The sequence below is a fragment of the Rhipicephalus sanguineus genome, chromosome 4, assembly GCF_013339695.2.
Source record: "Rhipicephalus sanguineus isolate Rsan-2018 chromosome 4, BIME_Rsan_1.4, whole genome shotgun sequence".
NCBI lineage: Eukaryota > Metazoa > Arthropoda > Arachnida > Ixodida > Ixodidae > Rhipicephalus > Rhipicephalus sanguineus.
The window spans coordinates 109,820,811-109,838,967 of NC_051179.1; the positions used below are offsets into that span (position 1 = coordinate 109,820,811).

At 46.0% G+C, this 18,157-nt stretch overlaps 1 protein-coding gene across 1 annotated transcript; it reads right to left on the reverse strand.

Moving 5' to 3' along the window:
• Window positions 1-13,263: 13,263 nt before the first annotated feature.
• Window positions 13,264-16,645, reverse strand: LOC119390545 (monocarboxylate transporter 12-like). The gene is made up of 2 exons (XM_037658153.1): window positions 16,119-16,645; window positions 13,264-14,225 (listed from the first exon to the last, which is right to left on the reverse strand). The coding sequence occupies exons 1-2, from the start codon at window positions 16,576-16,578 to the stop codon at window positions 14,068-14,070; spliced, it is 618 nt and encodes a 205-aa protein (XP_037514081.1). The 5' UTR covers window positions 16,579-16,645; the 3' UTR covers window positions 13,264-14,067.
• Window positions 16,646-18,157: the final 1,512 nt, after the last annotated feature.

Here is an 18,157-nt window from a genome sequence, read left to right on the forward strand (position 1 = left end):
GGCACCGAGGGCAAGAACTTGTGGCCGGCCTCGGTGTTGATCTGCAGGTTTATGGCACCGACCAGTAGTACGTCACCACCGAGGCCCCGCAGCGGTGGCTCAGTCCAAGGCTGGAGATCTCCTGGGGCGTGGCGTCGAAGCAATGCCGTACGCTGTGCTCCGGTATCGACGAGAGCCGTCAGTTCTCCAATGCCGTCGACGGAGACCATGAGGGTTGGAAGTGGACGTGCTTGATACTGTATGGCTTGAGGCTGGCTTTGTGGGCAGTTTTTATACCAATGCGCGAAGCGCCCACACGTGTAGCATCCACGTCTCGGTGGACCCGGCTCCTTAGGGGAAACTGTAGCCGCACGCCGATGAGAAGTGTCCTGCAACTCCACTGCCTGGCGTACAAAAGTGGAGATATCGGCTGGGTGGGTGTTCGCGGACAAGACGGCCGCGTGCGTCGAGTCAAGGATCCCGTCGATAACGTACTGCCTGGCTGCTGAGGAGGTCCAGAGTATGCCGCAAGCTTGTAAAAGGGACAGCTTGTCGTAGATGTAAGTTGCGACGTCTTCAGTTGCACCTTGCCGGCGTGACCACATGGTCATGAAACGATCGTCATAGGCGCTCGAAAGCGGCTCAAGCGCGGTCGTTAGGGCCGCGCTCCATGTCGGCCAGGTTGTGTAAGCGCTGCTTTCGAATCGATGCCATGCTTGGGCGGATCCTCGCAGACGTCCTTCGGCGACGGATTTCTTGATTGTGTCACTCCAAGAGTGTTTAAGAGCAACCGAGTTTACGACGCTTACCCATCTCGCGGGGCCATCCTTAAACCCATGAAAACATGGAATTTCGTTCTCAGTGGACGATCCAAGTGGGGCGCACCCAAAGCCGGATGTCTTGCGCTCTTGAGCGAACATCGAGAAGGCTTGGGAAATCGCTTCGCCGCAGTCATGACGCGGAGCCGCCGTGGAGGCCTGGACGCCGTCGGTGGTCGGTGGCAAGTCTGTGAGTACTCGGCCACTTCGGAGTGTAGTGGACGCAGGGATGTCGGGGTCGGTAGTTCGCGACTGCGCCATTGTAGAAGAACGACACAGAGACAGCACCCTTGCTGCGGGTAGGCTGTTCTATTTCATCGTCGTCCGCCTTTGCTTCGCCCTCGTTCCCGAGCTTCTCTGCCACTTTTCGTCACTACAATATATATATATATATATATATATATATATATATATATATATATATATATATATATATATATATATATCAGTAACGTAGTCTTTCGCGTTTACAAATTTCAAGCGCCATTTGCTTGATGCACAAGAAAACAGATCAAAATTAGTTGATATATAATGGTTGAGAAGGCAAGGCAAGGTATGGCACAAGCGTTGCATTGAAGAGTTTAAACGTGCGGCCGGTACCATCCATTTCTTACCTCCTCGTATCTCAGAACTCTGTTTCCTCTCTTATAGACAAGCAATCTGTCTTAAACGCTCTAAGTTCAAGTTTAAAACGTACAGTCTATAACGATACAGCTGATCAATACTTACAAAGTGAGAACTGCTAAACAAGTCAGCAGTTGGCCACCCATAAGGCACATTATAAGTAAACCGAACGAACTTTGTTTTGTGTTTTATGTACTTTTCGCAGGTTAGAAAATGCCGTTGTACCGCAAACTAATAGACAGCAATTTAATTAAGAGCAAAAGAAGGTATTACAAATAAGTAATTTCACCTGTGTGGAGTGAAGGTGTTTGAGGCGACCAACTATTCCTGTTATGCGAACACACTTTTGGATTACTACATTTACATGGTTATACCACGAAATATTTGAAGAAAATACCACTCCTAAACTCCTAAAATTAGCAACAATTTCAATGCTGCAACCGTTTAAAACTATATCAGCATGTGGGGGTGATTCTTTGTTTTGTTCTGAAAATAACAGCCTTTGTTTTACTTTCATTAATTTTCATGCCATTTGAAATTGGCCATGCTGCTAGTTTTTAAATAATGTGTTATTAGATATGCCTATAAGGCCGTGTATGTTGTTGCCAGAATACAAAATGCTGGTGTCATCGGCATATACAATAAACTTTGCACTATAATTATTACATACCACATCATTAATATATAAAATGAACAACAGAGGGCCTAATATGCTCCCCTGCGGAACTCCGCAGGGTACTTTCATAGCCTTTGATCGTGACTTATCGATTTCGACTATTTGTTGCCGGTTGCTTAGGTATGATCTGATTAGTTCAAGTGTACCTCCCCGTATACCACAACAACTAAGCTTTTTTAAAATAAAATTTCATGATTAACTGAGTCGAATGCCTTGGTGTAATCAACAATCATCCCAACCGTGATAAGTTTCTTTTTGAACTTCGTTAAAGTGTATTCTTTTTATTGAAGTAATGCCAGCTCTAAGGGCAGGCGAATCAATTCTCCGAGCTTCCTCCAGCTTTCACGTTGAGTGCAACTTCATAGGTTTCTTTTCTTGTCGCTGCAGCATGCCTCCAGTATAAGAATGAATTCTGCTTTTTCGGGTGCCGTCTGCAGACCACTCTATCACGCAAAGTCAGACAAAGCGTAAGGTTCCTTCTTAAGTGTGCATTCTTTATTCCGGAGCGAGGGTTTAATGCTCCATTGCGCATTTTTGTCACCGTATGAGGCTTAGCCTATGTCTAGTATTTTATCTAGTCGTCTGCACAGATCGAACATTTCTAAAACGAATGACTGAGTGGATAATATTGTTCTTCACGGGGTTCCTTCTTCGAACGTCTCCAAATTTTCTGACCGTATGCTTCCTAGGCCTATCGATGCAGCCGTTCCAGTGAGGAAGTTGTCGATGTAGGTAAAGACGAGTTTACCGCAATTTATAGATGCTATCCTACGCAGGATGGCATCGTGGGAGAAATAATCAAATCCGCCTTTCATATTTGGTGCTAGTATAAGATTTATGTTTCCGAGAGAGAAGTAGTTAAGTACTTCCTCCTCACTACCAACGCGACATCCTGAGTGCATAGGCCTTCTCTGAAATGTATCATGATATCGGAGTAGAGGATTTGTTTTTTAATGTAAGCTTGCTGTCCGTGCTGGATGACCCGTTCGAACAGCTTGACTCGATAGGATTTCAAAGATATAGGGCTCCGACTATTTAGCGTTGGGGATGTGCCAGGTTTTCAAGTTAGTATGATGCGTGCGTCTTTCTATTTTTTTGGGCATTCTCCAGCTGTCCAATATGTAGAAACAAATATTTTGGTGAGATGGCCAAAGTCGGGCTATCTAGATTTCGAAGCATACTATGCGTCATTTTGTTTGAGACTGGGTCTGATTTTCGTACGGATGTTGCTGCTGCGATAGCTTCCACCTCTGTGATTGGGGTGTCTGGTTCCTGGATCGTTTGGTCCGGGTAGCCTCTAGAGGCTGTTGTGTACTGGAGCAGAGCAGGGGGTAGAGATGTACTGGGCTTCCCCTTTATAGCGTCCCCTGAAGTGTCCGGATGATCAGCACTGGAAGGCGCGCTGAAAACGCTCCATTTCAAGCACGCCTTCGCGCACCCTCTTCATCCTGGTCAGTGGCGTAGCCAGGAATTTTGTGCGGGGGGGGGTGCTCACGTTGCAGCGCGACCTCCTCATTGAATTTTTAGAACGACTAAGTATATGAATAACATTTATTTATTTATTTATTTATTTATTTATTTATTTATTTATTTATTTATTTATTTATTTATTTATTACATCCTCAAAGGTCCCGTATGGGACTTTACATGAGGGGTGGGCATCATAAAATGGCGGTATCGATGAAGGTGTATGTTAGGATGTGGTTGAGTCTGCTTACTGGATAGCATTTTTGAAGCGCGCAAAATCGCGGATGACTGCTGCTTCGTTCGGAAGGTCATTCCAGTCTCGGGCGGTGCGCAAAGAGAAGGACTGCTGAAATGAGGTGGTGTGGGCACGTGACGGAATCACAGCATTTTGATTACTTGTGCGATGACCTCGATGGACCGGCTGGATGAGATGGTTGTCACGCGGGGTTGAATAAAAGAATCTGTGAAAAAGGCAGAGACGTGCAATACAACGACGAAGAGCGAGGGTAGAAAGATTTAACTGGGATTTGAGGGCGGAGACGCTCGAGTAGCGGGAATAATCTGAAACAATGAATCTGGTTGCTCGGTTCTGTACTGATTCAAGTATTTCGATATGATTAGTTTGGCGGGTCAAAGACAGCAGATGCATACTCAAGTTTTGGTCTGACAATGGTTTTATAAGCGGGTAGTTTAACGGAAGGTGGTGCCATGGAAATGTTACGGCGTATGTACCCGAGAGCGCGGTTAGCGGAGTGAATTATGTGATTTATATGGTCGCCTTAAGATAGGTCACTCGAAAGATGGACACGCAGGTATTTAATCGAGTCAGTAGCAGCTATATGACAGTTGTTGATTGTGTAAGTAGCCGGCGTGTGGTTTCGGCGACGATGGAAAGAAATTAGTAATGTTTTTTTCTCATTAAGGGACATCAACCAGGTGGTACACTACTGCTGAGTACGTGAGAGGTCATGCTGTAGAGGGGAGACATCGGTGGGGTTATTTATAGGGCGATAGAGGACACAATCATCAGCAAAAAGACGGATGTTAGATTCAACGGAAAGCGGAATATCGTTAGTGTATATTAGGAATGAAAGAGGCCCTAGGACGGTACCCTTGGGCACGCCGGACAAGACATGGGAGAGGTCGAGTGATCATTAACATGCACGAATTGTTTACGGTTTGTTAGGAATGCTTTTATCCAGTTAAAAACATGCCGATGAAGGTTTAGATGCGAAGTTTTTAGAAGGAGACGGTAGTGGGGTACCTTATCGAAGGCTTTTTCAAAATCTAAGAACAGTGTGTCAATTGGGATGTTACGGTCTATATGAAGGTGAATGTCGTGCAGGAATAATGTTAGTTGGGTCTCGCATGAGTGATCTTTACGAAATCATGATACACGGAAGGGCGCGATAATACGGTACACAATGAAGAAGATGGACACGGGACGACGCGCTACTAGCAACTGAAAATTTTTTATTGAGGAAAGAAATATTTATACTACTATGCAATCATACCTAACCCAACGAGTCGACACCAAAAAAACCTAAAAAGTTAAAATCTTGCGCTCAGCCTGCCTACGTCAAGTGACGTTCTAGATAGGCTGTCTCCCCCTCCTGCAAACTGATAGAGGGGTGACTGATGCAATGCAGCCCCTCCCTCTGGATGACGAAGGCCTCTACAATCTCCCTCTGCACGGAGCCCCTGTGCTTGTAGATTACTGTCGTCTGATCAAAAGCAGGCTTGCAGCTACCTTGATCACACCCCTTGCAGTGCAGCGCCAGATGGGTGAACGGCCTTCCTATTAATGAGCTGTTGTGCTCTCGCAGACGCACATTCAGGCATCTACCTGTTTGCCCGATATATGCCTTGCCGCACGACAGTGGTATTCTGTAGACAACACCACGTGCGCAAGGAACAAACTGCCTTCCATGCTTGATGGCACATCCTCTTTTTTCACCCTGTTGTGGCTTGTCTGTTTTCTTACTTACTGCTGGGCAGATGTGGCCCACCTTAATTTCTGCGGAGAACACGACATCAACCCCATATCGTGAAGCCACTCTCTTCATGCCGTGCGACAGCCAGTGGACATACGGGATTTTTGCCACTCTTTTTCTTTCCTGCGGTTCATCTTTGTCTGGTGGGGTTACCGGCCGTTGCTTAAAGGATCTTTTGATTTTTTCGCAAGCCCCTGCTATGGCATTATCAGGAAACCCGGCGTCTTTCAGTCTTTTCACCTGCGCGAAAAAACTTGTCTGCATGAGATGTGGGCATGACCTGTCCAAAGCAGATCTTAGGCAAGTCAGCGCTATGCCATTCTTCACCAAGCGGGAGTGCCCTGAGCTGTAATCTAGGAGCGGCTTCGCTGTCCTAGGGGAAAACATCCAGCACACGTGTTTTTGTTCAAACGACAGCTGCAAATCCAAAAAACGCAGCTGCCCATTCTTCGGCACTTCGCACGTGAAAGTCAAGCCCCGCCCCTTGTTAGAAAACATACTGAGCACTTCGTCAACCCTCCTATCGAAGTTCACAGAACTAATCAACAGTAAGTAATCATCCACATATCTATACACTTTGTGGGCCACACCATCAAGAGCGGTAACAAGATCGTTGTCCACTTTTGCCAAAAAAATGTTGCTCAATATTGGAGCCACTTTCGATCCAATACATACCCCGGATCTCTGGACAAAGTTCTTACCCCCCCAGCCTACGTACGTGTGTTTAATGTAAAAGAACAGTAACTCTAAAAAACTTTCAACCGATATGCCGCACTTCGTCACAAACCTCGCTTCATCGTTGTTGTTACATATGCACTCCTTAACACTAGTCATAAGTTCATCATGAGGCAGTGAATAATATAAGTCTTCAACGTCGATACTAAATCCGGAAGTGTTCTCAAGGCCATCTTCTCTGAGCAAGTTGACGACCGTCGACGAGTTCGGAATGATGAACGGGTCTTCCACTTGCAGTGAGCTCAACTGCGTCTGTAGGTACGTCGACACCGCGAGACACCAGGTACCTCTCTCGGACACAATCGCACGAAAAGGAAACTCCGGCTTGTGTGTTTTCACTGAAAAAAATGTCTCCAGTGTTGTGCCTTTTAGTTTTTTCACCTCACTGCACACCTTTCCCAAGTTGAGCCTAAGTAGGAGCTCCCGCACCTTTTTTGCCGCCTCCGATGGCTTCTCCAACACTTCGCGGAAGTTCTTACGTACCGCGGCACCTGCTTTTTCACTGAACACTCCAGAAGGCATAACTACGAAGGATCCTTCTTTGTCTGACAAAAGAACATGTAAGCCGTTGGTGGCAAAAAATTCAATTGCGGGATTGAGACTAACGCCCCGTTTTTGCCTACCTTCTGACCGCGGCAGAAGTTCCACGCACTCATTGATACACCTAGATTTGTCTTCTTCCTTGACCTTGCTGGACACTGACCTTGCCAAGGCAACCTTGTCAACGGGCCGTAGGTTTTTTTCCAAACAAAACTTAGGCCCCAGCTTCAACACATTCTTGTGTTCTTCAGGAATGTGTACGTCGTCCATGATGACCACCGGCCGGTCGGGAAAGGGCTTTTTCTTTCTTGTCGGCAGTGTGGGACGAACACTGTTCCAGAGTAGCTCCGTGACTTGGTGGGCGATTTTTGTCCAACTCCCGAACGCGCGCATTCCGCCACCTTGCCGTTCACACGAGACGAGAAGGCAATCTCTGAAGAACCGCACCTGATGCTGCCACTCGGCGCTGAAAATTCTGCAAACGCGCCGGCAATGGCCTTTCGAAGGTAGCATCCATCCGAACATCGGTTGCAAATCAGGAGGGCACATGGATTCTCTTGCGTACCAGGATGCTGTTCTTGCCTTGCATCTGTAGATTCCGATGAGGGCCGTCAACAACGAGGGGTTAAATAAGACTGCGTTAGAACATTCAAAAGAGCCCTTTGTACAAGAAATTGAACTCAGTAAGGTAAAAAGTTGGGCGAGTTGGTGTTGGTTCATGATACACGGAAGGGCGCGATAATACGGTACACAATGAAGAAGATGGACACGGGACGACGCGCTACTAGCAACTGAAAATTTTTTATTGAGGAAAGAAATATTTATACTACTATGCAATCATACCTAACCCAACAAGTCGACACCAAAAAAACCTAAAAAGTTAAAATCTTGCGCTCAGCCTGCCTACGTCAAGTGACGTTCTAGATAGGCTGTCTCCCCCTCCTGCAAACTGATAGAGGGGTGACTGATGCAATGCAGCCCCTCCCTCTGGATGACGAAGGCCTCTACAATCTCCCTCTGCACGGAGCCCCTGTGCTTGTAGATAACTGTCGTCTGATCAAAAGCAGGCTTGCAGCTACCTTGATCACACCCCTTGCAGTGCAGCGCCAGATGGGTGAACGGCCTTCCTATTAATGAGCTGTTGTGCTCTCGCAGACGCACATTCAGGCATCTACCTGTTTGCCCGATATATAACAGCTCATTAATAGGAAGGCCGTTCACCCATCTGGCGCTGCACTGCAAGGGGTGTGATCAAGGTAGCTGCAAGCCTGCTTTTGATCAGACGACAGTAATCTACAAGCACAGGGGCTCCGTGCAGAGGGAGATTGTAGAGGCCTTCGTCATCCAGAGGGAGGGGCTGCATTGCATCAGTCACCCCTCTATCAGTTTGCAGGAGGGGGAGACAGCCTATCTAGAACGTCACTTGACGTAGGCAGGCTGAGCGCAAGATTTTAACTTTTTAGGTTTTTTTGGTGTCGACTTGTTGGGTTAGGTATGATTGCATAGTAGTATAAATATTTCTTTCCTCAATAAAAAATTTTCAATTGCTAGTAGCGCGTCGTCCCGTGTCCATCTTCTTCATTGTGTACCGTATTATCGCGCCCTTCCGTGTATCATGAACCAACACCAACTCGCCCAACTTTTTACCTTACTGGGATCTTTACGAAAGCCACGTTGGTTTGGGTGAAAGAAGTTTACGGATGATAAAAATGCAGCAGCATGAGAAAAGATGACGTGTTCCATGATCTTTGAACAAACACTAGTGAGCGAGATTGGTCGGTAATTACTTGCAAATGAGCGGTCATTTTTCTTGAAGACCGGAATGACCTTCCCAACTCTCCAGTCTAATGGGACTTTACCTGTGTCGAGTGACTGCTGAAAAATGATTGACAATATGGAACTGCATACATGTTTTTTTTTCAGAATTTTGGCGTTTATGCCATCTATACCGCATGACGAAGAGTTCTTTAATTGGTTAATAACTTTTACAATTCCCTCTGAATTGAATTCAATCTTTGGCATTGGCGGCAAACCAAAATGCGGAAAATCAGGAAGTTCGTTGTTAGGTTCGTTAGTAAAGACGGAACAAAATGCAGAGTTGACGGATGGAACGTCGTAATCGGCAACGGGGGATCCAGAAGTGCCACAAAGAGAGACTGTGATTTTGTCGTCCAGTTTCATAATTTTCCAAAAAAGGCGTGGGTATGTACATGTATTTCCATGTAAATACATTGTCACTGGTATTACCATTAACATGTATTACCAGTGACAATTTGTATTAGATGCTGCAAATCACTTCTTGAATGCTGCCCTCTGTTAAGAACGAGTAAGAAATATATTTTTTCGTAAAAGTATTATGTTGGCATGCCCGCAAAATCTTTCCAGGAATAACTGTCTTCAATCTTTTCAATATTTTTTTGTGTGTGTAACAGGTACGGCAAATATCACGTCAACTTCGGAACTGCATCAGTTTTGAACTGAAGAAGCGCCTGATAACAAAAAAAATGAACTCCACAAAATAACCGGGACGAGATCAAATACTTTAATGTAGATTGTTTACGCAAAATGTTCATCTTTTTGCACAAATGATGCGGCCAGGGAAAAGCAAGAATGGGAGAGCACACCTCGAATACGGGCAAAACATGTCACCGGAAACAGTACGCAGTATGCTTACGCAAAACTTCACAGATGTACATTTAAGTATCCAATCAATAAACGGAACTAAGCAATGATCCCTATACATAATGCCCAACTGATATGTCCTTGGGCAAAGCTGCTGTCTCGGACGCACCATGTGGACAGAACTATAAAGGAAGAGCGCAGAAATAACGAAAGAAACTATTTCAAAACTGTTTTAAAAGTGCGAACCACTATTGTACACTCAATATAAAATGAAGGTTGCCGCTTCTAGTTCAAAAAGCATTGAAGAACAAAAACGACAAACGAAAGTAACAAACAATGCTGCTAGTACGGCTTCCCAATAGTTGAATTTGTTTGGTAACGCCGCGTATGCCGACCTCTCAGGAACAAGGTGAAGCTGTCAATTGGCTGGTCAGTGGTAATGCCCACCTGATGCCCGTATTCTTATGTTTATATTAGGTCACAGTGTAAACTGCTAAAAGGTACAAAATCCTCACGGCTTTAAAAGGTGGTGAACAATAATATTGTGTCAGAATTACGGGCTCATTGACCTGAACTCTGGAACAGCAGTGCCTTTTCCTTTCGTTTGCGCTGATTTTTGTCCTGCTCGGTATCAAAGGACAACGTTACCCGGCGAGGAAGCTTAGCGAAGCGGTCAATGACTTCCGACACGCTAATGTCGACATTTCTGTGGGCGTACAGAAGTGCCTGGCCAACCGTGCGTTCCTCAGACATCGTGGAGCGTAAGTAGTTCTTAAGTAACCTCATGCTTGAAAACGTTCTCTCTGCGCTGGCAGTGGTCACTGGAAGGGTGGCTAGAATCCGGAGTAGCTTGTACACATTCGGATAGAACCTGCTGTCGCAATGAGAGAGGGAATCGGTTCTAGTACCAGGGCGCTGGTTTGCTGCTTTGTTCGCCCACTTTGTCCACCATAGTCGCAGTTCTCCAAAACCAGCCCTCGTTTCGACGTCATGCGCAAAAACGGTCAGGAGATTTTCTGCTCCTTTCTCCCGATCATCTTGCATTGGTGGTATTGCGGATGGTACAATTAATGAAAAGTCCTTCAGAAGTGCCCTGTGCTTTTCGAACCGTTGGTTTAACTGGGCTAGAACGTGGTCCATGAACGGAATGAACAGGGTTCTGCGAAAATATTCTTCCGCGCTTTCGAATGCATTGCTCCCAAGGTTTTGCTTCCGGACACCGGCTCGACGGCTGGTGATCTCCACATTCAGTTTTTCTGCCAATGCCTGCACTTGTGCAAATATTTTTGGGAATGAAGCATTCGTGTTTTTGCGGTCACTTTCAATTGTCTGCTGTACCACTTCTATGTCGTCAATGGCAGCGCTCCTGTCGATACTCCTCGTCTGCAGCTTCTTTGAAAGTGGCAAAGTCAGTGCTAACACGTGCTCCGCCACATGCAGGCTTACAAGGAACGCTGGTGAAGAGAGTGCCAACATTAGACTGTTTGCCTGCACTGGACTTTCGCCATTTCCGTTAAACTTAATCTCCTCTAGTGCTGCGATCAACGGCTCAAAGAGGCTCACAAATGAAAGCACTGCGTCGTGCTTCTCGGCCCAGCGCGTTTCGCATAGTCCCAAAAGGCGCTGCCTTGTAGACTCAGGACAGCTCAAACTTATCATTTTTCGCAAAACGTGTGAGCGGCTAGAAGACTTACCGAAAAAGACTGACGTCGCCTTCAGAGTCCCAAAACAGTTTCGGATGTCTGTGATGGAGCATGCCGTACACACAACTAGATTAAGGGAGTGACACGCGCAGTGAGTACATAGAGTGCGGCTGGATATTTCTCACGAACAGTAGCTTGAACACCATTCGTTTTGCCGGCCATCGAACTTGCACCATCGTAGCCTTGACCACAGAGATGCTGCATGTTAATTCCCATTTCTATAAGGAGCCTTATGATGGTGTCGGCGAGGGCCCGGCCATTTGGTCGGGAATTGGCACAAGGCCTATAAGAACACTTCTTCGATTCCGTTGGCATCCTTATTAAGGTACCTTGCACAAACAGTAAGCTGCTCGATACCAGCAACATCCGTCGCTTCATCAGCAAGTACGGAGAAGCAGCCTGCAGCGCTTACTTTTGCGACTAGGCTTTCCTTGATGATTGCAGCAGAGATTTCTATAATGTAGTTTTGTGCATCTAGATTAAAATATGAGGCCTTATTTGGGCAATTTTCGAAACGCTTTTTTAGATCTGTGTCGCCACAAACCGCGCGCATGCGAAGCAGCCCTCTGAAGTTGCCTGTATTTGTAGAGGAGGCTGTGCTTGAATCCATGGGACCACTGTCTCTATGTCCACGGAGAGCCACACCTTGCCGCCCGCAAAAGAGAACTGTCTCAACAATAAGCTGTATCTTCCTTCGGGTCTCTCTTATTTGAATTTGCCTGCCATGGTCCAGTTGATCAACAACACTGGGCACACATCCTGAGATGGTTTGAAGAAAACTATCGGCTACCAGATGTTGCGTCAATGTGATATTTAGTGACTTCATGTGCACCGAAGACTTCGAGGGCGTGCTTCCACTTTTGAAATGGCTTGGTTACGAGGGCCTAAGTGCGCGCGTGTTGGCCCTTGCCAATCTCACTTCTGCTAAAAAGGACACACACTCGGCAAAACGCACCGTCTTTAAGCGCTGAGTAGCTAAGCCATCGGTACCTGTCCAGCCAAGCCACGTAAACCTTCGTTTCTGCTTATAATCGTTCATAGACTTAAACATAAAGCATGGCGGAGGAATCCAAGAAGCTAGCAGTTGATGTTTTGTGTCATCAACCACTTTTGAGCCATCTGTGTAGAGCCCGATATCAAACTTGCTTCTGCTAACATTTTGAGGGTCAGAAAAAGATAGATAATTAAATAAATGATAATCAGGCTGAAGCCCAATAAATCCCACCACCCGGGTGACGCCGCTGGTTGGTGGTGTATGAGAGCACGAAACATTTCGGGGGGGGGGAGGGGGGGGGGGCTGAAGCCCCATAAGCCCCCCCCCCTGGCTACGCCCCTGAGATTCCTGGTGGATGCACCACCTCCTTCTCGGTGTCACCCAACGCTGCCAAAACTTTCCTCTAGGTGGCGGTATTTGGGCACACGTTACCCCGTGCCACGATCTCCACGCGATTCTCCAATGCATCTGCAGGCACGCTTCTGCTCTGGGGCCACAGAGTATATATCTTACACCGTGTCTGGGGCGTAGACAAGGGGGCGGGGTGTTGGGGGTTTCAAACCCCCTCGGAAATTTTCAATTTTGCTTGCGTATATATACACGCACACATACAAAAGCACGCACGAACATACACAAAGTATGTTTGACCCCCTCCCCCCCGAAAAAAATGGCTGGCTACGCCCCTGCTTCTCCTCCTCCAACGTACGCTTCCCCTGCAGCCTCCGACATCCCCTCGCTGATTTCAAAGCCAGGACACATAAGCTTGCGCATAGGAAAAACATTTGGCACATCCCACGTCTTGAGTGAATCGGTTTCATGCGAAGCAATCAGCGAATACGTTGAACTTGTATAGGCGATCCAGGATTTCAAGCAGTTTTATTTTGTCGTGTTCGCGCATAGGGAGTTGCTAATATCCGGAACGCGATTCGAGGTTTGACAAGCATTGCGCACCCTGCAGCGAATCAAGGGTGTCGTCAATGCGTGGCATGGGACGTACGTCCTGCCAATTTATCTTAATGAGCGCCTGGTAATAGACACAAAAGCGTATGCAACCACCTTTTTTTTTCTTGCGAACCAAAACAACAGGAGACAACCAAGAGATAGCATGGGGACGTATCAGCTCCCATTGCAGGATGTCGAGGACATTTCTTTCTACAATTGTTTTGCTTGGCTAAAGGCACGTGGTACAGGGGGCAGTGCACAAAAGATGTTCCGTTGGTCTGAATGCGATGGGTTGCAGCGTCAGCTTATTCCAAGGTCAACGATTAGGCACTAAAAGGCCTTGCGTGCTTTTTCACCTGGACCCCTATTTGAAACATGGACCCCTATTGGCTCGTGTCAGCTTGCCTAGTTGGTTTCAGTGTGTCATTGCTCTAGAAATTCTATGGTGTGGGTTGCTTGAAAGCTGGGAATGTTCATAAAAAGAAAGCTCCCTGTCGTTTATCAAGAACATTGTGAAAACAGGCACGAGCGCTTCACCACGGAAGCTCAGGTAACTCAAGCAGAGTCGACGACCGGCAGGACTGCTTTGTGGTTTGTATTTTAAGATGTCGTGTAACTGAAAGTAATGCTATGTAATACAGCATAACTTGATAAATGTATTGCTCATAGAGAGATAAATCTATTGCCGAGAGAGATTTTGCCAGAATCATGCTTCCTTCGTCGTTATGTCATTACTGAGCGGAACAGCTGCGCCACCTTGATGACATCTGACTATCCGTTGAGGTAAGCATGTCACGTTTGCTGGACATGTTCATCTTTGCACACATTCATGCTAGAATGCTTACATGACATCTGATAGTATATGGAGGGTCCGTCATTGAGGGCTCGACCTTTGTCCTTTCCCCATCTCTGGGGTTGTCGTCGATCAATCGCCACTTCATAATTAGTGACTTTGCTTTGAAAACAGTCAGTTCTACTGCGCTCTGCTTTTCTTCGTGGTTGCTTTTGCCTTCTTGGCTGTGATTCGGCTGCAGGCATCATACATCGCGAAGAGGAGAGCGGCCACTAAGCTGATGACTCCAAGTGTGCGGTAGTAGCCGTCGTATGAACCGCCTGAGTCACGAAAGATTCCTGCACAATGAATAGTGAAGAACATATTAGAGAAAGAGAGAGGGGTAGGTACACTAGGCCACTGAATTCACAGTGGCAACAATATATACGCGTAATTATCGAAGATATGTTCTGAATAGCTACTGAGTTCCAGGATTGAAGGAGTCGAACTGCTCTCATTGGTCATGTGGTCGGGGCAGCTGGCTAGCATATTCGATTAATCGGCCAACTTTGTATCAATAATTACAAAGAAAAGTCATTGATGCGCATGTAGGCATGTTCAGCGACATCTAGCTATCCTGTTTTGAGAATCGCATTAGTAACATACAATTTTTTTTTCCGGCTGACAAAGAAACTCGCGTAATGGAACAATACGATGTCAATACGCTGTCACCCGCAGAGGAAAGCAGGGCCTTAAATAGGCTTAATCCAAGGAGCTTATTTTTCCTGCTGCTCGCCGCCAAAGACGATGTTCCTTACCTTGACAATGATACGGGACGAGCGCCAACAACATGTGTCGCGATTTATGGACTATTCATTTGGCTCGATTGTAGGCCATATTCATGATCTATCTCTCCTGGCCGGATAATACGACTAAAACTTGGCAGGTCTTACACTCATGCAAAACGAAGGTGACAGCCTGGCTGCACTCATGTAACAGAAGTGAGCCACAACGAGAAAGAACTATGTTTCGCTTTCAATTGACCCTTTGAACACCCCAGGCGAGTACTTCTATTTTTGTGTAGCTTTGTTAAAGGTGTGCCAAATTCATGCAAAGCACCAACTACGCTCCGGCTAGGCAACACGTGCACCTACATACCTGAAAACCTTGTTGATGCTTCTGCTGATAATGGTGATCCTAGTGGTGAATGATTACTGAGCGCTTTAGGTGAGAAGCATTTGCACCACTCCCTCGTCACATAATTGACATGGCGTGACGCGCGGCGCGATTCTACGCTTCTTCGACATAGTATTACATCTATTAACATGACTCCTCGCCCGACATGATTCCTTTACACGGTCTTTTTCCAAGCACTGGCGTGGCTCGATGGTAGAAAACGTCAAGGCTACCGAGAATTCCTGGGTTTAAATTTGACTCGAACTTTCTATTTAGTTTGCAGAAATGCCGATTGTTTTTGAAATGGTGAAGTTTTTGCTGGCCTTCCTTTCTTAGCTATTACATGATATGAAATATGTAGTGTGAGATGCTATTCCACATCAAATGAGCAAACGCACTGTACTTGCTTGCAATAGAAACCTGTGCAAGGCACGTTCACAAGCCATACTGTAGTCCACAAGTTTTCTGAGTGAATACCGAGACAGCTATATATTGCTACTGGTCATCAGTATTTGTGCACGTTCGGGCTTTTTTGGAAGGATGCGTCGAATACAATCTCCGTTAGTACAACTACTCTCCCTCTCTATCTAATACAAATTTGGCATGGGCTTGACAATTGTCGACCACGTTCCCACGAACTAGCGCATACGTACTGCCACATTGCTTATTACCTTCTCTAACAGAGCGAGCCGTTTGATCAGATAGCACAAATTCGCTACAATGAACCTCTTACTAGTGGTATAACTGACAGGGGGTTATGCCTAAGCTAACAAAACGCAGTGTCTTAAGCAAATAACTATATATGACTGTAGGATAATTTAAAGGGGTATTGTAATTCCCAGGCTTGTTCCATACATGTAAATTTTGATGACAACTACGCTAATGAAGCCTAGTACCATCAAAAGACCTAGTCAAGCCGATATGTGGCTTTTCGTCTGCATTACTGTTACCGTACTTTGTATAAATGCAAAATAAGGTTGAATGTTCAAGCTCTAGCGGACGCGTTTATGCGCAATAATTTGAAGCCCGTACGTAATTATATTTTTGAAACAGAGAAGGCTCCTCTTTTCACCTACCTATTAACGTCGGACTGACCAGATACAAAGGCACCGTGATGACTCCGATTATGCCACTACAAGCCGCCGTCCTTTCGACACCCATGAATTCAGCAATGAGCACAAATTTGAGGCACAAAATGTACCCTTGCGCCACCCCGGTTACCGTGGAGAGTAAAACGACGGCCACAAAGCTGTACACGTGAGGCATAGCTATCAGGCATGCGCATGTCACCGCAAGGCTGATAGAGTACATAGGACGGCGCGTGGAAGGCACGCAGTCCGCCACCAACGGCGCCACGATGCGGCCCACAACCTGGCCCACCGAGGACAACGTGATCATGTGCTTGGCGCTGTCGGCCGCTATGCCTTTGTCGATACTGTAATCCACAAGCGTCCCGTAGACTTCGACTGCTGTGAAGTCTCCAACAATTATCGTCACAAGAATAATGTAGAAGGCGGGCATGCAGAAGACTGTCATGGTGTCTCTTAGTGAAGCACTTTCCCGATCCTCTGACTTTTGCTCTTGTTGTGGCCTTTCCGACTGTTGAGTTCTGTGAAGAGGAAAGACGTCAGGGCTAGTACAAAGGCACGTTGGCTCGAAATAAATTTGGCTCGAAATAAATCATGGTAGTACCACAGACTGAAACCAAACTTCTCACGGGCTAATAAATGGAAACAGTGACAAAAATGAAGGGCATTTACTGCACCTACTAATATTATTTCACGGTAGATAAATTTAGAGTTGTTCTCAAAGACTTCTAAATATGGGCATAGCAGGCAGTCTCTAGACATACCTTGTTCCTGTTTCAACGCAATAAATCAGGTATATAACCACTATCTAATATTGGCATGAATATTATGAGCATTTATTTATAACATATCTGATAGGCTATGCCATATAGCTTGTAGACTATGACAGACATGCTGTATCACTTGTACAAAACGCAAAGTTTCAAAAATCATTTATTGAGTTTTTTAGAGCTGCATGATCGCTTATGCCCATTTGGCACCTTTTCCGTGCGGCAGACATGCGCATCACTTAAGTACGAAGAACAGTTTGCCACACGTACTACGTGCTAGGAGGAAAGTGAGAGCTAGCGCTGCGTGTGCAACCTTCTTTGCAAGTTTTCCTGCGCTAATATTCACTTGCGCATTACTAGGACTAATTTTGAACAAGGATAACCTGACTAAAGACCGGGCGCTTCGTTTTACCTGGTTTGGCACGTCGAGTTGTCGCAACTTGCAGCACCATAGCAGCTTGGCTTGACGACGCCATTTTGCTGGATATGCTTGCTGGATCGTCTCCAATTCAGTCGCATCGGAGAAGGGCTTCTGGCCAGCGTGACTAACGCTGTAGAGTTTAAAAGTATTGCTCCGAAGACAAGAAGTGCTCCTTGGAGGGCGTACGCGTCCACCAGTCCCGAGAGCGCGAACTGGCTCACAACGGCTGCGACGCCATAGGCGGTGAAGACAAAAGACGTGGCGACGGTGCGGTATTTGTCGAAGTGCAGAATAGTGTAGATCACCGACGCTGTCATGTACATTCCGTGTCCGAAACCTGTGCAGCATTCAGTAATTTGTCTGTGAAATCGCCTCATTATGTGTGGATAAGCGCACTAATAATGAAAGCTAGCGGATGATGAAGTGAAGAAATGTATAGGGGACGTTAATTGCACTGTGTTTTAATTGTATTTGAACAATTGTTATATAGATGTGAAGACAGTAAAGTGGACGAAAACACAACTTGCCGCTGGCAGGTTGTCTTTTTGTCCATTTTACTTTCTTCACATCTATATCACAAGTGTTCAAATACACGTAAAACACAGTATAGGCAACGTCCCCTATACCTTCCATGACTGCATCATCTGCTGGTTTTCATTAAGATTGTGCCAAACAAAGAAGCAAACCCTCAAAAATTCTCTTCTTTCATTTAAACACAGTAATCACACAGAAACTGTCTAGACAAAGACCAACGTGCACGCTGTAAAAAAAAAAACAGATTACTTTTATTTGTTATTATAATGACCTAGGCAAGGTGCAGAAGTATTCCGTAGGAC

Coding starts and splice junctions, on each gene's coding strand:
- LOC119390545 (XM_037658153.1), bottom strand. CDS start 16,578: ATGACAGTCTTCTGCATGCCCGCCTTCTACATTATTCTTGTGACGATA. Junction 14,226..16,118: donor GGTCAGTCCGACGTTAATAG/GTAGGTGAAAAG, acceptor TTCATTGTGCAG/GAATCTTTCGTGACTCAGGC.